The sequence below is a fragment of the Euleptes europaea genome, chromosome 17 (assembly GCF_029931775.1).
Source record: "Euleptes europaea isolate rEulEur1 chromosome 17, rEulEur1.hap1, whole genome shotgun sequence".
NCBI classification, from domain to species: Eukaryota; Metazoa; Chordata; class Lepidosauria; order Squamata; family Sphaerodactylidae; genus Euleptes; species Euleptes europaea.
The window spans coordinates 36,303,125-36,324,862 of record NC_079328.1 but is presented as its reverse complement, the minus strand read 5'-3'; the positions used below and the strand labels follow the sequence as shown (position 1 = coordinate 36,324,862).

Sequence of the window (21,738 nt, the reverse complement as noted above, 5' to 3'; positions counted from 1 at the left end):
CAGAAGAAGGCAGCTCTAGCCTGTTACAGAACGCTATGAATTGACAAGCAAACAAAAGAGAACGAAATCGAATTATGACAAACAGTTGTTCTCAAGTGTTCTCCCTTTAACCTGAAATAATTTGACAAGAGTGGTTTCTCTGCGATAACTCTGCAAAGGATGAAACCCAGTATGTTCCCTGCACGGACTGCTGTCTTTCACAGAGACACTTTCCTAAACTCTCTATGCACCCTGGGCACAGTTCACCGGAAGCTTGTCCTGCACTACCCAACTGAAGAGAATGGGGACCATGGAGGAGTCCCATTACCTGCACAGTTGTGCTCTCCTTCCTGAGGTTACTTGCACAAGAGACTCTGTATTGTACTCTCCCTTTGTGTGATCCCATAAGACCTGCAGGCACCAAACCAAAGTGCCGTTTTCCTTCCACTATTGACCACCGGTCCCAGCCTCCCACGACTTGCCAGAATAACTGAGTGTCCCATTCGGAGGATTCTGCAGTGCTGAAAGGCCGCTTTAACTAAATGCCTCTCCTTGAACACCTCTGAGGATCTGACATTCCCCCCCCCACAAACACACACACAACTTCCCATCCTTTTTTTAAAAAACAACTGAAACATACCAGTGGACCAAACATACCAGTGTACTTTGTTATCCGTCCAACTCCCAGACAAAAACAGTCTATGGTACAGCAAGCAACCCTTGGCACATACGTGGTACGTGTCTGCATGAGAGGCATATGTACACCTTCACGAGCCTTCAGCTGGGGTAAAGGTGATCAACCCACAACGCCTGGCACTGCTTTGTAAAGAGGCCTGCAGTACAGGTAGGAACTTGTGTCCTAACAATTAAAAAAGCAGGGGAAAAAAAAGAAAAGCCCAACAACTGCTACTCCTTGGAGTAAAAACTGTGTACAATTTTTTTCCTTTTATAAAGAAAACTAAATGTTGGCTTATGCCTTCAACTTCACATTTTCGTTGGTGGCTAGTTTGAGTTTAATAAAAATAAATGATTTCCCTACCATCGTGCAAACTCGGGGTCTAAGTTCAGCATCGAGCACAGGATCTGCAAGCAATGACACGAAAGTGTGCTTCCGGTGCTTGCGCCTGACCCTCGGATCTAGACCGGCAGGTTTTCAACAGTGACCCAACTGCACAGAAAATGTGAATAAACCGGGAGGGGGGGGGAGATCAAGTTGCTCAAGTTGAACCCTTTGTAACCTGAAACTCTAGAGGAAACCTCTTGGGAGAAGTCCTCTGCCTGGCCTGCAAAGCTAAAGAAAGACTCGGGGACAGTTGGGAATGGGAGGATGAGGTAAAAAAACACAAAAAACCTCCACCCCTTCCACATTTGAGGGGTCAAGTTCTATCTGATAGGCACCGGTGTTCTATCTGATAGGCACCGGTTGTCACCTAAACAGTTGGGTTCACGGAAACGCTGATCCAACTGCTTTGGGCCCTGGGAATCCCTTTCTGTAGCCTCTCATGATCCATTCTGCCAAGAAGTTCTTCTTGCTGCCTCACCAATCTGGGATCGGGCTCAGTTACAGTATCCTCTCCCGGAAGATGGAGGGGATGCTCTGCACTTACGAACCACTGCTGAACACCTTCTCATTCTCGGCCTTCCCTAGGAGCGACCAATGTACACATCTTGGCATGCTAACTGCGGCGAGGTAGGAACAAAGTTAACCAATAGGCCAAAGTATTGAAAGGGTCTTTCAGGGTGGGTTGGCTTTCAGTTTAATAAAAACACACACGCAAACACAGCCTCTTGCCCTTTAGAGGACTGGCGCTAGAGTGCAGTACTGCGCAGGTGACATTGCACATCGGCAGACAAGTTTGCCCTCGTGAAAATAAGAACAGGTCGTCGCCAACTCAGATATATATATTTTACCTCTAAATTATTAGAAACCAGCTCAGCACAAACTCTCCAGATATAAATACTGGTGGCTCAGTCAGGAAACGAAACCCAAAAAAAGAAGAGAGAGATAAAATCCTAAAGTCGGTAGGTAGGGGGATACACGTCAGAATGACCAGTGAAAAATACTGAACGCTGCAACGGCTTGCGGGGCAGAGAGGGGCTGCGGTGATGAAGGCCCCGCCGACTGTTTCCAGGGGCGAGGAACGAAGGCGCGGCAAGGAATTCCCTCGGTCAGCAACGTGTCCTTCCACTGGGCGGCGTGTGGGGAGGTTCGGAGGGGGGAGGGGGGAAGGATGCGAGGCAGGGGGAGAGGTGGTGGAGGCGGCAGCGCTGGGGTGGGGTCACTCTTTCTCACTCAGTGGCTAGTGCAAATAGTCATCCACTCTGGCAAAAGAGCAGGAGCCCAAGCCCACGCGAGCCATGAGCCGCAAGCACTCCGAGGCCTGGCCCAGGGCGAGCAGCAGCGGGGGCTGCTTTGGCAGGTTCTGAGACTCTGGAGAAAGAGAGAGAAGGAGAGAAAGGGGACACTGTCAGTGACATGAAGAATGCGAAACATCAGCCAGCATGGTGTAGTGGTTAAGAGCTGTGGTTTGGAGCAGTGGACTGTGATCTGGAGAACCGGGTTCGATTCCCCCACCCCTCCACATGAGCAGCGGAGGCTCATCTGGTGAACTGGATTTGTTTCCCCACTCCTACACATGAAGCCAGCTGGGTGACCTTGGGGAAGTTACAGCTCTGTTAGAGCTTTCTCGGCCCCACCTACCTCACAGGGTGCCTGTTGTGGGGAGGGGAAGGTGATTCTAAGCCGGTTTGATTCTTCCTTAAGTGGTAGAGAAAGCTGGCATATGCAAACCAATTTATTATTATTATTATTAATTATTTTTCATATTTGTAGGCTGCCCTCCCCAGCAAGCCGGCTCAGGGCGGATAACATCATTTTAAAAACTTTAAAAACTTATAATAACAATAAAACTGTCAATAACATCAAACCCTTAAAACAAGAATCAAAGAGGGCGTATAATCAAATCAAATGACCTTTATTGGCATATTCTCAGAAATATAGCATAGACGGTACACAAGAATTCTCATTCCGTATATTTCCCATATAGATATGATTTAAGCTTTGATCCTAGACTTGACAACTTCCGTCAAAAATTCCGCCTTTAAAGTGACTTGGGCATATAATCCCGCTCTACTGGAAGAGCCCACAGAGGCGGCTGCCCCTCAACTGAACCATTTCAAATACGTGAAGGGGGAGGGGTGGTGGAGGCCAGCAAAGACGGCATCCGCGGCTGCCCTCATTTGTAGGCCTGGTGGGAAAGCTCCATCTTACAGGCCCTGAGGAACTCCCTTAGGTCCTGCAGGGCCCCTGATGTTCCTTGGCAGAGCCTTCCACCAGGCCGGAGCCAGGGCTGAAAAGGCCCTGGCTCTTGTTGAGTACAGCCGAACGCTCTTCAGGCCAGGGACCACCAGCAATCTGACTCTGTACCCAATATACTCTATAAAATTACAGAGCCCACTATCATGGAATGCATTCTACTTGTTCTTTTCTGGGCATTATTAACCTTCCATACAAGATGTGCTTAACTGTATTAACCAGGACTAGGATTACAGAATCCGTTTATCTGGTTGATACTGGTATGCACACCTTGTATGGAAAATTAATATAAAGGTAAAGGTCCCCTGTGCAAACACCGGGTCATTCCTGACCCATGGGGTGACATCACATCCCGACATTTACTAGGCAGACTTTGTTTTACGGGGTGGTTTGCCAGTGCCTTCCCCAGTCGTCTTCCCTTTACCCCCAGCAAGCTGGGTACTCATTTTACAGCCCTCAGAAGGATGGAAGGCCTGAAATCAACTTCCGTCGGGATTGAACTCAGGTCGTGAGCAGAGCTGGGATTGCAGTACTGCAGCTTACCAGAGCTGGGACTGCAGTACTGCAGCTTACCATTCTGCGCCACGGGGCTTTGACATGGTGCTGTGGAACACAAGCAAGATGGTGCTGCGGCAGTCATCTTGTTTGGAGGCTTCCTAGAGGCACCTGGTTGGCCACTGTGTTAACAGACTGCTGGACTTGATGGGCCTTGGTGTGATCCAGCATGGTTTTTCTTATGTTCTAAGGTTAATACAGCCCAAAAAAGAACAAATAGAATGCATTCCATGGCAGTGGGCTCTGTAATTTTATAGAATACATTGGGTGCAAAGTCAAATTGGAATACATCCCTATACACTTATCTGGGTTGTTATAATACTGTTTTGATATTGTCATACCTGTTGCATTATGTATATGTGTGCATAATAAGTGCTTTTATTAGACCACTGATGAAGACCAGGAGGGTAAAATGTGCTTGGATTGTGGTTTCAGTTTATCAACCTGCATTAGTTGCCATTTGTGCTTTCTTTTAATGTAATTTTTTAATGTCTTTAGTAGTGACATTAGAGCCTCAAAATAACCTTTGGGTACCCAACTTTGTTTATAGGTTGGTTTTTCTCCCCCCCACACTTTTTTCTGGCTAACAATATGCCACTTCAGCTTTCAACATCCTCTTTTGCTCCGACGGCCCAAGAACATATTAAGAGTTGCATTTACAAACACATACACACACAGAGCCTGGCAGAGATGTGCCCAACAACAATCCTGCCATGTGCTCGCCAGGTGCCCACCACAGAAAACAGGCAGAAAGAAGTGGCAGGTGGCATCTGTGAAAACTCACTATGCAGTGCCTTACCCAATATAGCACTATTGAGTGCAGCACACACCGGTTCCCTCTGGATTGGATCCAGCTGCTGACCGACAGGACAGTTCCAGGGATCTGAGTAGGCTAGCAAACTGAATGCATCCTGGTGAGAGGAGAGAAAGAGGTTTGAGCAGCACTGCAATATGTGAGCTAAGAAGGGAGGAGGGGGCTTGTCACATGAACACACGAAGCTGCCTTATACTGAATCAGACCCTCGGTCCATCAAGGTGGGTACTGTCTACTCTGACTGGTGCCGGCTCTCCAGGGTCTCAAGCGGAGGTCTTTCCCATCACCTACTGCCTGGTCCTTTCAACTGGAGATGCCGGGGATTGAACCTGGGGCCTTCTGCATGCCGAGCAAGTGCTCTACCGCTGAGCCACAGCCCCTGTTGCAGCAGCCTTCCTAATTTAGGCATTTAACCTATCTAGGCCTTCCCGAAATGAAAGGTCACACAGCTTGGAATATTAACTTCTCTGCTCGGAAGGAAGCAGATGTGAAGAAATGGTAGATCAACAGCAGTCTAAAGGATTATGCATTTATCTAAAGGACCGTCTCTTCCAGTATGTCTCCTGCACGAACAGACTACAGATCGCAGACTGCCACTGACTGGCTGTTCCCCCATTTATGGTAGCCCACCTGGCATCAACCGGACTTCATGCACAGTCCCACTTTGTGGAATAGCTGCCATAGGTGGAGAGGGGGGCACCATCTCTAGAAATACTCAGGAGGTGCTACACAGCCATTTAATTTGCCAGGGCTTTTAATACCCAGTTGCCCACTCCCATCAATCCACAGGGTACACGGGGAGCAAGATTCCTCCCCATTGCTCCACAAGGGATTTCCCTCCCCAGGCTAGGATAAAAAGTATCACCTGCTCTAAGCTCCCACTGGGGAGCAAAGTGGGGTATAAGTGAGGGATATAAGCCATGCCACACCTGCAACATTTTTTTGTGTGTGGTGTTCTTTCCATACTCTCGGCACAGCTGCTCGCTCAGGGTCTGCAGCTCCCGCCCGAACTGGATCATCCGCTCCGTGGCAGCATGGTTCCCCCCACAGAGCTGCCTCTGGGGACAGCCATCTTCTAGAGCACAAGAGAAGGGTTGATTAACACAGGCGTAAACAAGGCAGTAGAGAGCCCAGTGGCGCAGAGTGGTAAAGCTGCATTATTGCAGTTAAAAACTCTGCTCATAACCTGAGTTCGATTCCGACGGGAGTCGTTTTTAGGTAGCGGCTCAAGGTTGACTCACCCTTCCATCCTTCCGAGGGTGGTAAAATGAGCACCCGGCTTGCTGGGGGTAAAGGGAAGACGACTGGGGAAGGCACTGGCCAACCACCGCAGGGGTGGGGAACCTTTTTCCCGCCAAGGGCCATTTGGATATTTATAATATCATTCGCGGGCCATACAAAATTATAAACTTAAAAATTAATTTCTTGGGCAGTCCTAGCAGCTCCATAGCTAACGACTCTTCTACAAGGGGGGGAAATGTTCCTTTTCTCGGCAAAACAAACTCAAAACAAGCCTTGAATAGAGGCTATTCCTGTCTGCGGGAGGGGGACAATTGCCACTCTTAAATCCTTTTGAGCTAGAGATCTGCCAGGACCCATGAAGGGCCAGACCAAATGATTTTGCGGGCCTTAAACGGCCCCCGGGCCTGACGTTCCCCACCCCTGCTGTAAACATAGTCTGCCTAGTAAACGTCGGGATGTGACATCACCCCATGGGTCAGTAATGACCCAGTCTTTGCACAGGGGACTACCTTTATCTTTAAACAAGGCAGTACTGAAGCAACTGCCCCTTATACATCATCATTCCCCCCTCCAAAAGAAAGTGGGGGGGGGGCAGGGCAAGCAACTTTAGAAGACTCTTGAGGATCCCCCGTCACTAGAAGCATAATCCAAAGTTCAACTCTCCAAACACAGGATGAACCTCTGCAAACATTAACACTTTCGTGTTTGAACAGAAGCATGCGATTCTCAGGAAGGTATTCTGTGCCACAGCCGAAAATCCACATGCAATGGAAACTACAGAGATCCTTCAGTGTAAGCTATACAAACTAAAGGAACTTTTACCCAACTGCAGGCAGGTCTAGAGATTTCTGCAGCCCGTGCTTCTCTCTACATGCCAGGATTGGAAGAGCCTTCCCAAGAAGCCTTGTTTCCCCAAGAGTGCATCACCCACACCTGCTAATTTTATTTTTTTCTACCCCTCCTAAGAATGGAAGGCAGCACGCCACCTCCTGCCCTAAGACTTTACCCATGCTGGAATCGTCCGTCTGCAGGATCTCTTCGTGCTTGTAAGTGCCGTTCATTATCCTCGTTGCGGAATTCTCTAGGACTCCGTTCGGGTAATGCTCTGCCTCCATCTCCATCTCACTGTCACTATACGGAAAGGGGAGAGAACGATGATGATAGAAAGTAAAGCAGCACTCCAAAAAAGGGGCAAAAGCCTAGCAAAGAGAGGGAGACGGCAGATTCATCAAATGTGCGGATTTTCCAAGCAGATAACAAAGCACTACAGCCCCTTGACGCAGAGTGGTAAGCTGCAGTACTGCAGCCAAAAGCTCTGCTCACGACCTGAGTTTGATCCCGACAGAAGTCGGTTTTAGGTAGCTGGCTCAAGGTTGTCTCAGCCTTCCATCCTTCTGAGGTCGGTAAAATGAGTACCCAGCTTGCTGGGAGTAAAGTGTAGATGACTGAGGAAGGCAATGGCAAACCACCCCGTAAACATAGTCTGCCTAGTAAGCATCGAAATGTGACCCCATGGGTCAGTAATGACCTGGCGTTTGCACAGGAGACTGTGGGAGGGGCTATGGCTCAGTCGTAGAGCATCTGCTTGGCATGCAGAAGGTTCCAGGTTCAATCCCCAGCATCTCCAGTTGAAGGGACTAGGCAAGAAGGTGATGTGAAAGACCTTTGCCTGAGATCCTACCGGTCTGACTAGACAATACTGACTTTGATGGACCAAGGGTCTGATTCAGTATAAGGCAGCTTCATTTGTTCATGTGTACTTTTACCTTTAACATAACACTAAGAGAAAATTTCAGGCGGCCTGAGAAGTTAACTTGAGTCCCCCTAATCGACTGCGCATTGCAAAATCCCCAAGGTTCAAAGCCTGCATGCTAAAGTAGCAAACAACAAAGACTGGCGTGACTATCCAAGCCCAAGGCTGGGACAGCTGGCTGCTTGGCTGCTCTCCCCTGGAAAGGGAACTGACCATGCGCTACCTGGTCTCTTGGTTGCTGGTGCTGCTGTGCTGCTGGGACTTGGTGGAATCTGTGGAGTTGGACTCTGAGTAGTTGACTGACGAAGGGGACGACGAGGAAGAGGATGACGAAGACGAACTCAGTGCTGGGTATTTACTGTGGCTCTGTTTGTTTTTCAGGGAGGTCACTCCATTGCTACAGCTCGGGCTGTCTGCTCCTGGAAACATAAGAAGAGTACAGACATGGGTTGTTGTTTTTTGCCTGGGCTCTGCTTCAGGCCATCTTTGGTGGGGGCTGGGGAAGCCATTCAGAAGCCAGCAGCCCTGTCTTTAAAATCGCAACGTGGCTGCAGGAGGACACGTGCCAGCCTGAAAGCAATCGCTCTCATTAGCAAGGGGTGCCCTTTTGAGAAACAACTGTGGCACGCTCACTGTGAATCTACAGTACAAACAATACTGAATGCACACAGAGGTAAAGAGTGTGTGTGAGGGGGAAACTATCCTTTACTGAAAAGCTGCACCCTGATTAGGCGCAGCTCTTTTCTCACAACGCAGGATTCTTATGGGGAGAGAACTTCTAAGGCAGGTCATCTTGTGAATACATACTGTTCTTAATTATATGGACTTGTTGCCTTTCATTATTATATTTATTTCATTATATATTTATTATATTTGTATTTATCAGTATTATATTATATTTATACATACTGTTCTTAATTATATGGAGTAGCTACCTTTCATCATTATATTTCTATCCAGCCTTTCTAATTATACGGACCACTTGCCTTTTGTTATTATATTTGTATCCTGCCTTTCTTCTATCTTGGAATGCAAGGTCATCTCTGTAAAGGTAACAGGCTATAATAGAATGGTTCAGGAGGGTGCACTGGGACTCTGTGGACTATAGCACCATGCACTGTATGTATTATCCATCTGCATTAGAAGAAGAGTTTGTTTTTATATGCCGACTTTCTCTACCACTTAAGGGAGACTCAAACTGGCTTACAATCTCCTCCCCTTCCCCTCCCCACAACAGACACCCTGTGAGGTAGGTGGGACTGAGAGATTGTGACTTGCCCAAGGTCACCCAGCTGGCTTAGCATCTAGGAGCAGGGAAACAAATTCAGTTCACCAGATTAGCCTCCGCCGCTCATGTGGAGGAGTGAGGAATCAATCCCGGTTCTCCAGATCAGACTCCACCGCTCCAAACCACAGCTCTTAACCACTACACCATGCTGGCTCTCCTACACCACGCTGGCTCTCATTATCCTCCTCCCACTGCATTGTCTTCTGCCTATGTAATACCATTTTCTGCACTAATGTATCCTGTCTAGTAATTTAGGCTTTGTTTCAGATTTCTGAGATCCTAGCCCTATTACCTTGCTTCTTATGCATTTTACCATACTGACTGCACTAGCTTTCACAGCGTAATCCACCTTGAGGACTATAAAGTAAATAAATAAGGCGGCGTACCCAGGGTTTCAGGTAGTGTCCCATTCAGGCACTGGTCAGATCCAGACCTGCTTCGCTTCAGCAAGGGGGCTGTTATCAGACCCTTTCAGGACATGTTCGGGGACTGCTGCTTCACCCAGAAGCGCTGCACAAGCAGTTCACCAGGGAGGCTGTCTGGGGCAGCAAATACTGGGCAGGATGGTGCTGCACCCCTGTTTTGCTAAGTTTGGTACCTGCACTAATGGCTCAGCAACTCTGGCTTCCCACAGCTGCTGTAGCGGACATTATTAGCCAAAGTTGGTAAGAGGCACTCTGAGATGAGTCCTCTATAGTGGCTTGAGATGCAAATAGAAGAAAAAGAAGAGCAACGTGTACATCCAGAATCTCCCCTGCACAAGGAGCAATTCAAAATCTGAGTGATGTATTCCAATAATGGACGTCCACAATAAGAACAGATCCTTCACGAAGTTGATTGACTGACCTATCTAGGAAACTCTTACCAGTGCTGTGAATGTGCAAATTGTTAGAGCCGTGCCTGGGGCTGAGGTTGGGGGAATCTGGGTAGCTGTCCTGGGATTTGGGGCTGCGGGCGCTGAAACAACGTACTTCACTGTCTGTTCCATTCACCATCTCCACAAACTGCCGGCACCTGCAGCACAAGGGGGGGGGGAAGTATTCAGTAACAAAAAATGGGGAGAACGATGAACAGTGCAACAATCTGTGCAGGGCACACCAGCAGTCTGGACCTCTAGTGCAGCAGATCAGAAAGAGCAAGGAACCCTAGAACACACAACAGAGGAAGCAGTAACGGGCATGCCAATCTCTTCTAGCTTTTAGCACTGCAAGTCACAGTTGCTTAGATCATAAAGTCCATGTTGACACTCTGACCATGTGTGTGTTTTTGTCTCCTGCTCTGCCTGATCAGATAATAAACGTACTCACTTCAACATGAACAGAAGGTTAGGGTTGTGCTCTAGGAGTCCTGGGTATAACTGCTGTGTGGCTTCGATGGCCTCTCCCACTCTTCCTGCCAAGACCAGCTTCTGTATTCCTAGAGAGGAGAGCAGAATCATTGGGAGGCAGGTAGCCAAGGTGCCCGTAAGAAACAATCCTGCATGTATGCAGGTAAATTCAAACTGCTAACTTGTCAAAATGGGTGCCTCATTTAGGCAGAAGCCCCCTCCCCCTCCATCAAGAGAACATTAGAGGAACACAGGGCAATGATGGCCAAGAAGAGCAACAAGCGGTGCCAAGCCCAGACAGCAGCTTGGAGAAGCTGTGCCATTTACTGTATTTGTTTGAAACAATAGCACACTACCTTTCTGTCCAATTAGGGTCCTCAAGGCAACAGACAATCAAAAGGGCATTAAAAATCAACTTCTAAGAACATATCTACCCAGCTTTCCATCCATCCAAGCCAGTAATTAAAACAGACAAGGAGAGGAGTCAGTAAGGGTACGCGAGAAGAAATAGAAGACTGGTGGCAAAAGACTATTACAGTGGGGGATAGACAAATCTTCCTGGGGACGGAATTCTATCATTCTGCTGCCACAACCAAGATGGCCCTTTCCTTGTGTTGTCATCGGCCTAGCCCCAGGTCACCTAAGGTTGCCAACCCCCAGGTCAGGCCTGGAGAATTACAGCTGGTTTTCATACAACAGAGATTACTTTCCTGAATAAAATGGATGCTTTGGAGGGTCGACTCCAAGGTATTGTACCCCACTGAGAACCCTCTCCTCCCCCAAAAATCCAGGAATTTGCCAACTGAGAATTGGCAACCCTAGGGGCACACCAAGTGTCATGGCACAGACTGAGTCCTAGTGCTAGAAATCCTGGATCAAAACCTCTGATGCAGGGCTCTGGGAATTCTACACTAAAAGAAGCTCAACCTCTTTGCAAAGGAATCCAAAGGGGAATCATTCAGAGTTTTAAAAACAAGGCAAATAAAGGTGTTTGAGGTTTTCTTGAGAATATATTTTTCTGCTTCTAAGCCCAGACCTGGATAGCCTAGGCTAGCCCGATTTCATCTAACCTTGGAAGCTAAGTAGGGACGGCCCTGGTTAGCATTTGGATGGGAGACCACAAAGGAATATCAGGATTGCTATGCACAGGAAGGCAATGGCAAAACACTTCCATACATCTTCCGCTTTGAAAACCCTTCAGGGTCACCACTTGTCAGCAGCGACTGATGACAAAAAAAACGACAACAAAAATACTCCTAGACAAAGTTTGGGAATGAGAGAAGAATAAGAGTTGATTTTTATATGCCGACTTTCTCTATCACTTAAGGCAGAATCAAACCGGCTTACAACCGCCTTCCCTTCCCCTCCCCACAACAGACACCCTGTGAAGAGGGCAGGGCTGAGAGAGCTCTAACAGAGCTGTGACTAGCCCAAGGCCACCCAGCTGGCTTCGTGTGTAGGAGCGGGGAAACAAATCCAGTTCACCAGATTAGCCTCTGCCGCTCATGTGGAGGAGGGGGAATCAAACCCGGTTCTCCAGATCAGAGTCCACCTCTCCAAACCACAACTCTTAACCACTACACCACGCTGGCTTAATGCAAAAGCCTAGCAAGGAGACGTTGTAGGAGGTAAGTGGAACAGCAGAGGCAGCCAGTACTACCAACTGACCACAGGAAGCATCCTTCTTGTGTATAAGCATCCCACCAGTGGACTGCAGTCCCGTAGAAGGCAGGAAGGACCTTCTGCATAAGACTGAGAAATGTGGGACAAAAAGGAGGGTCTAAGAATAATCTTACTTTGTCTGTTCTTTATGGAGATCTGTTCTTCCTGGATTGTGCTCTCTGTCACCCTAGCAAAGGCAGTTGCTGTGGCGCAGTACCCGTGATGCACCAGGTAAGAAGAAACCATACTGGGAAACGTGAAAGAAAAGAAAAAAACAAGTGCAATAAGCATCAATGACCAATATGGATCCTTGGCAAGGCCGGAACAAATCTGCAGGAAATTGTTGTTATTCTAGGAGAGTTTACAAGAATTAGTGAAAGAGGAGCTAGTGTGGTTGATTTTTGTCTGGTTACTTCAAATCTCCTTCCATATTGCTCTAAGTTTAGGGTGGGTAAACCAATGGGCACAAATCACTTACCACTACATGTAGAATTAGTATTGCCTTTTGGCAAGAAGCTAGACCAGTGGTCGGCAAACCACAGCTCGCGAGCCGCATGAAGCTCTTTGGGCCCTTGAGTGCGGCTCTCGAGGAGTAGGAGGTGGCGGTGCGCTGCGGCGCCTTCCTGCAGGTGGAGGTGGAGAGTGGCCAGCGAGAGGGCGGGCGGCTGTCGCCTTGCCCCTGCTCCCCCTGGCTTGCGGCCCTCCACCAGGGGGCGGAGGTGTGGGGTCGCGGCCCGGGCAGGCCGGGCTGGCTGGCCGGAGGAAGGGCTGGGGAAGCACGCCCCCTGGAGCCAGAGGGCGAGGAGCCGGCTGCAGCCAAGGTAGGTGCGGGGCAGGGCGGGGATGTGGGGAAGAGCGGGCCGGGGGCGCTGCCTTTTGCCCCGCCCTCCGCTTCGGAGTCTCCCTCGCCGCGGCCGGGCTGGCTTCGTGAAGTCTGAGAACTTTTGGCCGGGCGTGGCTGCGGGGCACCGTGTGTGTGTGTGGGGGGGGGGGTGCATGTGCAGGTGACGATAGCTTTTCTCCTTCTCATTTGTGCATGGCCGTTGATGCACGGGAGGTTTTGCCTTGGGTTTGCTGTTCTGTAGATGCACATTACGGATACCGTTGTTCCTTTGCTCTGGTCTCCCTCTCCTTTTTCCGCAAACTCCATCTGATTAGAGGGCAGACTTTAGAAACTGGGTGAGTTTGCTCTGAGGGGGATCTCCCTTCAAACTGGCCTTTGCAAAGGAGTCTGAGAACACTAGAGAGGGTGCTGTCCTGCCTGCCCCTGTTAGCTTCACCCGCCTCGTTTCTGCAGTTCAGGGCGCAGAAGCTGGGCCAGGACAGCAGAAAACCTGGGGGCCGGGGGCGGGGGCAGCAGCAGCAGACAGTTTGTTTCTGCTTGCAGGCTGGGGTTTTGCCGGGAAGACCAGGGCAGTAGCCAGCCATGTTCCACGGCTGGCTGGAGCACACCCCCTGGAGCAGGAGGGCGAGGAGCCGTGGGGAGTCGGCTGCGGCCGAGGTAGGTGCAGGGCAGGGCGGGGACGTGGGGAAGAGCGGGCTGGGGGCGCTGCCTTCTGCCCCGCCCTCCGCTTCAGAGTCTCCCTTGCTGCGGCCGGGCTGGCTTCGTGGAGTCCAAGAACTTTTGGCCGGGCGTGGCTGCGGGGCACTGGGTGTGTGTGGGGTGTGTGTGTGCGTGCGCAGGTGACAATAGCTTTTCTCCTTCTCGTTTGTGCATGCCCATTTATGAATGGGAGGTTTTGCCTCATGCGACTTGTGAGCCGCGGTTTGCCGACCACTGTACTAGCCAATCCAAAATTTTGGAGCAAATTTTCCATCTCTTCAAACACCTGTTGGTCAAAATCTCACCATGATCAAGGGCTGGTCTTCAAACTGGCAATAAACCATGGTTTGATAGGGAATGTCGATATGTGCGTAAATTTTTGTTATTTATTCATCACTCTTATTTCCCACTCTCCCCGGTAGGGCAGGGCTCAGAGCAGCTTATAATAAAACAGGAACATTGCAAAATTAAAATGCATTAAAACATTCTATAGCAGTAAAATCTAGCCTCGAAATCAACAAGTTACTAAAATCAGAATAAAAATGCATAAGTGCATAAGATGGTGCTCCTCAATGGAATACGCCTTGCAGCCTACAGGCAGTAAGTCCCCTCATCTGATAATTAAAATGAATAAAGAAATTGAAGAGGAGGGGGGAATAGGATTGCCAGCACTGATAGAAAACCATACTTGACCTCAACCATATGTCTGGTGGAATAGCTCCGTCTTGCAGGCCCTGCGGAACTCTTTGAGGTCCCACAGGGCCCTGATCTCATTTAATCCAGGGCAGAAAACGCCCTGGCCCTGGTCGAGGACAGCCGGAGATTCTTTGGGCCAGGGACCACCAGATTGTTACCTGAAGAACGTACCGTTCTCCACAAATACAGTCCCGCAGATACAAAGGTCCCAGACCGTGTAAGGCTTCAAAGAACAAAACCAGCACTTTGAAATATCCCCAGAAGGAAGACCCAGAAAGTGCCTCTCAGAACTGTTCTTGGCTCTGCTTCCTGCAATACATATACAGCCCTTCGAAATGAGCGGGTAAAAGCACGGAGCAAGAAAGGGTTCGCTGGAAAGGATAAGGAATTGTAATAAGTATAGAAATACTGCTCCAAGTTTTACACTGTTATATTTGGCTTAATTAGTATTTTATCTGTTTTGTTAGAATTCTTGAAATGCAAGGTTTTGGAAACATAGCACAGAAAAGTTATATGATACTTTCTGGTCTATGACTGCAATAAATTAATTATTATTACATATAAAGCCCCATGCTTTGTGGTGAACAAGGCATTCTGCAAAGAGAGCAACAGGCCCTGGGGTCCAGTAATACTGACACAAAATGGCGCAGATGCAGTATTATTAACATTAGTGCTTCCTCATTTTAGCTCTTCCTAGTGGGAACAATACAGGAGTTAAAGAGAATGAAGGCCATGAAAATGGGTAGCTAAATTGAAGGGTTGCGTAGCAACTTTAAAGAGTTCTGCAGGGCCTATAAGACAAGAGGTTTTTTTCACCAGGCCTATAACTGAGGACAGCTGCGGATGTCATCTGTGTTGGCCTCCCTCCCTCCCCGTTATTCTGTCCATCTTACAAACTTGAGGGGGACAGTCTGACAGCAGAGCCTTTTAGTGGTCATTCTTGTAATCGAACACCATCCGCTGTTTTATTATGGTTATACAGTTTAGTTCAGTAAAATTATCGTTATTGGTTTTAATGTTGAGTATTATGGCTTTTATGATAGTTTTAATGTTGTTACCTGCCCTGAACCTGGCTTCGGCTGGGGAGGGCGGGATAGAAATTTGAAATATAAATAAATAAAGAAGCTTGTATGAAAACTACAAAGAAATAAATCAGTATCTGCCTGCAGAAAAGCACCCAAAAGGATACCACATCGACATAAGCAAAGTGTTAGGGCAGGGGTGTCGAACTCAACTGTTACGAGGGCCAGATATGACATAGCTATGACATATGTCACTTGGTCAGTCCGGACCATGCCTTGCCAGCCCAGATCGAGAGTGTGTGTGTGTGGGTGGCTGCCTTAAAACATAAAACATGAAGCTGCCTTATACTGAACCAGACCCTTGGTCCATCAAAATCAGTATTGTCTACTCAGACCGGCAGCAGCTCTCCAGGGTCTCAGGCAGAGGTCTTTCACATCACCTACTTGCCCAGTCCCTTTAAGTGGAGATGCCGGTGATTGAACCTGGGACCTTCTGCATGCCAAGCAGATGCTCTACCACTGAGCCACAGCCATTCCCGTGGCTGGCTCGCGGGCCGGATAAGAGCTCTCAAGGGGCCAGATACAGCCCTTGGGCCTTATGTTTGACACCCCTGAGCTAGGGGCACTGGGATGATTTTGTTAGAATCCATGAAATACACAACCTCATCTATTGAGACCTGTAGTTGTCCTCTGCCTAACCCTTCTTGAAAGCGAATCATGTTGAGTTAGATCTAGCCATCTTTCTCACTCAGTCTTGCTCAGTTCTTGCCCTCATCCCACATGGCTTTTGTCCATCCAGGTCCCACGATACACAGCATATCCTTTTTGAGCAGACAAAGGGGACCACCCCCTTTTGTCCTTTCTCACCAACAGAAAAGTTGGCTGGATGCAACCCATTATTAGAATAATCACCCCAAAACACCAGACTCCAGTGTTTGCATGTTAAAACAAGATGCTTCTTAATGTAGTAAGGCTTTGTGTGGATTTTCAGTTAAGGGAACCCAGAACCGTCCAATTTTCATCTGCTTTCACTATTGTGCACGGGAGCTCTGTGCACACCTCAACTCTCTTATGCCTTTCTGGGATGCAGCTGGATAGAATTTATTCATCTCCTCCAAACCATCAGCTCCCCTTCACATCTGGCTCCGTCGCTTGCAAGTGACTTGTCCCCAGAGGGGACTAAAAGTGATAAAGTAGACAGGTTTTTGAAAGTAGCACATCATTCCAAGACTGTATAAGCCTCATCTTCCTTGACAGTTTTTAAAAATAGATTCAAGGTGAACAGGCAGCACATTTCTTTGCCATGAGCATTAAGGAATCTCATTGCTCAGGCAAGAGAACGGACCGGAATAAGGAAGAAAGGATGGTGAATACAGCCTGAATCGCTATAGGAAATGGTGGTTTAATGAGGCTTTTAAAGGCCTCGATCCTACTTACTTCTGCAACATGGCTTGCCATTCACCTAACCGGTCGCCTATGGGAAAGCGCTTAATGGTGCCCTGAATCTTTGCTCGCCACTCCCGCATGTAATCTTCAATGTCGAACACAAACGGCTGCTGCCCAAAGTTGGCATCCACTATCTCTCCAGGCGTCTGAAGCCCCACTGTGGGATATAGATTGGCCTGCCAAGAGAAAGAAACCTAAGTCACAAACCTGGCGAGAAGGGTAAAAACATAACATTTTCTCCAGACCTCCAAGGCAGAGGTGCTCATTTCCTTAGAAACTACTTTAATGGAGCCTCTATGTCAGGCACACATAATGTACAGGAGAATAATCTGCTACAATTGATCCCAAACTAGATTTTAATGCATCTTTTAAAATACATCATGGTAAACCCATGGGTCAACATCAATCCTTGCATTGGTAAAGAGGGTGCAGGTTTTCCCCAAAGACTTGCCATCTTTCTAGTGACTGATAGGAACGCAACAGGTTATGGTGCCAAATGTGTTTCCCAATGACAGTTACAGAAGATGTATCTGCGATCTACGAAAGTTGAAATGATGTTCCCTATTTATTCCACAGCCTTCAAGACTACCCTTAGGAAGCAGGAGGAGTAGGAGTAGGAGTTGGTTTTTATGCCGACTTTCTCTACCACTTAAGAGAGACTCAAACCGGCTTACAATCACCTTCCCTTCCCCTCCCCACAACAGACACCCTGTGAGGTAGGTGGGGCTGACAGAGCTCTTAATAGAACTGTGACTAGCCCAAGGCCACCCAGCTGGTTTCGTGTGTAGGAGCGGGGAAACAAATCCAGTTCACCAGATTAGCCTCCGCCGCTCATGTGGAGGAGTGGAGAATCAAACCCGGTTCTCCAGATCAGACTCCACCGCTCCAAACCACCGCTCTTAACCACTACACCATGCTGGCTCTGGTGTACATTCCATCTTTTAGTTTTTTTGTTTTTAAAGAAAGGACTACTTGTTGGCATTTTGAGAGCACCAAATTTAGGGAAACTGGTAAGAATCCAAAGGAAACTCCTTCTAGCATCATGACAGAGCAAGGTGTTCCTGCCCAATCCAAATGGAAATCCACAGCCACTAGCACACACACACACACACCCTTGCTAGAAGAGAAAGGATTCCAAAATCCATAAGAAAACACAAGCAAAAATGAGAGTGCGGTTGTACTTGCTGTCGTGTGGCCTCAAGTTGACCAAAGAGCTGAAAGACCAACCTTCAAGACATTGGTCTATCCATCACTCTCTCTTTTTTTGGGGGGGGGGGGAGAAATCATGCCAACCAATGAATAGAGTGACTGAGTCATTCAGATCCCGGAGTGGTGGTGCTCTTCACAGGTCTTAAGCGGGCAGCCATGTTGGTCTGCAGTAGAAGTGCAAGGTTTGAGTCCAGTAGCGCCTTAGAGACCAACAAGATTTCCAGGGTGCGAGCTTTCGAGGGTCAAAGCTCCCTTTGTCAGATACTCGAACCTCGCTCTTCACAGCTTCTGGTTATCTAGCTTTTCCAAACAGTCTGCAGCTTCTGCTTTGGTCCCTAGCCATTTGCAGACAACCCTCTAGAGCAGAGGTGTCAAACATAAGACCCAAGGGCCGGATCCGGCCCCTAGAGAGCTCTTATCCGGCCCGCAAGCCAGCCGAGGCAGCCACCCCTCCCCACACTCAATCTGGGTTGGCAAGACATGACCCGGCCCAACCAAGCAACCTTTATGTCATATCTGGCCCTCGTAACAATTAAGTTTGACACCCCTGCTCTAGAGTCTTTGTCTAAAGCTTGTTCTCCCTTATGAGTGCAGCTAGGAGAACCTGCTCCCCACTGAGTATGGAAATTCCCTTTTGCTTGAACAAAGTTGCTTCGTATTTTTATAATTTAACTAATCCGCATCAACGAAGAGCTTTTATGCTGGCCAGGTTTAACGTTTTGCCCTCAGTGCTGAAAGAGGGGAGATATCGTAAAGTTCCATATATGAACAGACTCTGCCCTTGTGAGAATGCTCATGTTGAAACTGTTACTCATGTTCTGTTATACTGCCATTTGTATGCAGAAATCCGGGTCAAATTCTTATTATCCTTGCTAAGCAAAAAGAAGGAGTCGTCTGATAAATATAAATTATCGTTCTTATAGAATAACCAGAACCCAGACTTAACCAACAGGGTAGCAGAATTCTTACAACGTGCAATAAGCATAAGGGAGTTTGTATCTTAACTGTGAAATTTTTAAATTTGATGCTGGATGTATTTAGACTGTTCTGATTATTCCTTTTTATGCCAATAAAGGTGATGATTGATTGATGATGAGCTTGTTCTCCTTTCCCTGCTTTCCCTACCCATCATTCCCTATTCTTAACACAGGTTCCCCAGCTATGCTCTTTTGTGTTTCTGCTGCTGCTGGAGGCATTTGTCTTTTACAACGCTCTCCTATCAGCACTCTAAAAACAAAACAAAAAACCTTTCCTACAGCAACTCTACCAAGCATCAGTTTCAGAACAAGGGTGGTAGTGGTCTAAACCCGCATCTGATTGGGCCAGTCTACCAAAGGCTCACAGGCTGATTTTAAACCAAAGACTTTTCTAACACTAGTCAAGGACCAATTGTGGTTCGCTTCTCTTTTTACCAGAAAATGAAGTCACTGCCATCCCATCACACAAAGAGAAGGACAACCATGAAAAACTGAAGCTCCAAATAGACTGGTCTCGTTTTGTTCAAGAGACTGCAGCTACCTTCAAGAGATCTGCAAATCGAGTGGGAACAATGGACGAGCTGAGTGTGTGGGAAGGAGGGATAAATCTGAAGAGCTAAAACTCAGAAGAAGAACAAAGAAGAGAAAGAGAGGGTTGCTGAGAAGGTTGCTGTTCTTGGGAAGGTTAGACAGAGACAGCAGCATGAAACCCAGGGAAACGGAAAATAAATACTTTTTCTAGCACTGATAAAGCAGACGGTTGCAGAAGTGACAGATTCAGGCATAAGAACAAGACAAATTTAATACAGCCAAGTATGCCATGGAATTGTAGAAGAGTTCTCATCAGCACAGGGGAGAGGCAGAGGCCCTCCTAGCAATTTTGTTGGAAGAGAGGTTCAGCATTCACAACTATCCACTGACTCCGTTTCCCTCTGCAAAGAATGGAAATATGTCCCAGAGCATAAGCAGAGGATAACATGTGCTGGACAGGCCCCTATTATCTCACCCAGGGAGCATTAAATCCAGAAATCTTTTAGAGAACGTACTGCCCAAAGGGAGTAGGAATGTGGAATATTCAAGCATGACATGAAGCAGACACGACCCCGTGTTCTTGGCTGTGCTGTAAGACATGGGAGAGGGAAGCGGCCTGTACACGAACGTACTGCAAATGTCTTAAGTTTGAGAGTGAAGCCTGCTGCAGTTATCTAAGAAAAGACAGGCCACGCTTCTCCACTGGCCCCAGTGCAGATCATTAACATTTTCTAAAAGAGATAAATACTGTAACAGGAATCAGGATATAAAAGCTAATGAGAAATCCAAATGTAATGGCAGAAAGAACAAGCAGACTGCGAACGGCAATGAAAAACCTAGTTTCCAAAGCAAATCCTGGTATCGACAACTAAGGAAAAATTCTGTGAGTCCTGGACAACTACCTTGCAATGATGTAACTGCTCTTGAATGTCTTCCCATGGGAGTGGGGGGAATAGGGAAGGAACTGTGATTGGGACACTGGAAAGGCCCACTTGCACAGCCAGAAGACCTCAAAGCGACTCTATCAATACCCTTCTCCAGCAGGCAAGCTGGATTGCAAATTCCACCGCATTTAAGAAGATTTTGTGCCAAAAAACAAAACAAAACAAAAATACGCACATGTGAAGTTTTTTCCTTGGTTGTTAAACGGATGCCTGAAAAGCCAATCAAAGCAAGCATATGCAAGCAAAGCAAGAGGAGCGGTGGTTTGGGGCAAGATTCCAGCAAGGTATGAGATATCCTGCAACTGGAGACAGCCTAAGCTATTACGGAGACAGCTGTTCTTTGTCTTCAGGACACTGTTGTTCAAGAGGTCTGCATTTCCAAAGCGCCTGGGGCTGCTTTAAACATCGTGCAGAAAAGTCATAGCTGCCATGTAGGAAGGTTTGTTTATTGTAATACATGGAAACACCAGCTGGGTGGGCATGATTACTAGGAACGTTTTCCATGTCTTCTGAGCGTTCTTCCTTTGTCTTGTTTACAACCTTGGGAATAATCAGTACCCTCCGCCCCCAGTGAAAGAAGGCATTAGCACTCCCTACTTTTAAAATGTTCTATAAGCACTTGCAACATTGTCATGGATTACAGACAGTTACATATATTTATATCTGCATACTGATATATCCCGAGAATATGTGCTAAAGTATCTGCAGCTGATATGTTAATACAGTAGGCTTGAACCCACAGGTGGGTCATGGAGTCCCTATGAAGTCCCCTTATATGTTCAGCAGCCTTTTGGAAGGACCTGCTGCTAGCGCACATGTATACAGAACGCAAGTGGGAAGGAGACCTCCATGGCCCCAATCCTGGGCTTGTTTTTTGCTATGGTGATTGTTGCGGGGTGTGGCTTGTTTTTCCTGTCCCTGACATCCCTGGTCTGGCACGCCCAGTGTCTTGGCCTTGACACCAGGGAGGCCGTAACTCTGGCTCCCAGGATAACAGCTACTACTGTACCAAAATAATTAAAATATTTAAGAGACACACTGAAAGCAGTAAGCCAGAGCCCACACGTGTAACCTTCGAGCCACCCTTCAAGCTCCCATAAACAGCTCCGTTTTACAAGCTTGTCAGAAGGCCCTACGGGTAGACACCTGCCTCACCCACTCCGCAGCAGCAGGGCAGCAAAGGGGGTCATATCCTTTAGAAAGAGGGGACTGCCAGAAGATCCAATTGCTGCCTAAGTTCATATTGAGTCAACTCAGTGTGTGACTGTGATGTCACATTCTTGCAGTTTAGAGGCTTCCCTGATGCCCCCTAGGGGTTAAAGGTGAGTTCCAAGTCCGGAAAGGTTGAAGAAACTTTGCTAGCATATAATTAAACACCTGAGATCTGCATTTCTATAAATCAGGGTTGGATTTCTTCCTAGAAATAATAAAACA

General features: G+C 47.7%; 1 protein-coding gene across 2 annotated transcripts in view; it reads right to left on the bottom strand.

The window, feature by feature from the left end:
* Positions 1–1,794: 1,794 nt before the first annotated feature.
* The window catches only part of RANBP10 (RAN binding protein 10), a 51,964-nt gene continuing 32,020 nt past the window's right edge, over positions 1,795–21,738 (bottom strand). Inside the window, exons 6-14 of one of the 2 annotated variants that reach the window (XM_056862819.1) lie at positions 16,635–16,819; positions 12,071–12,183; positions 10,255–10,363; positions 9,813–9,961; positions 7,883–8,078; positions 6,913–7,037; positions 5,594–5,739; positions 4,650–4,761; positions 1,795–2,410 (exon numbers count right to left, since the gene is read on the bottom strand). In XM_056862819.1, coding sequence (XP_056718797.1) covers positions 2,280–2,410; positions 4,650–4,761; positions 5,594–5,739; positions 6,913–7,037; positions 7,883–8,078; positions 9,813–9,961; positions 10,255–10,363; positions 12,071–12,183; positions 16,635–16,819 — 1,266 coding nt within the window. In that variant the 3' untranslated portion in view covers positions 1,795–2,279. The remainder of the gene's footprint in view (positions 2,411–4,649; positions 4,762–5,593; positions 5,740–6,912; positions 7,038–7,882; positions 8,079–9,812; positions 9,962–10,254; positions 10,364–12,070; positions 12,184–16,634; positions 16,820–21,738) is intronic. The other variant, XM_056862820.1, reaches the window with a different exon arrangement.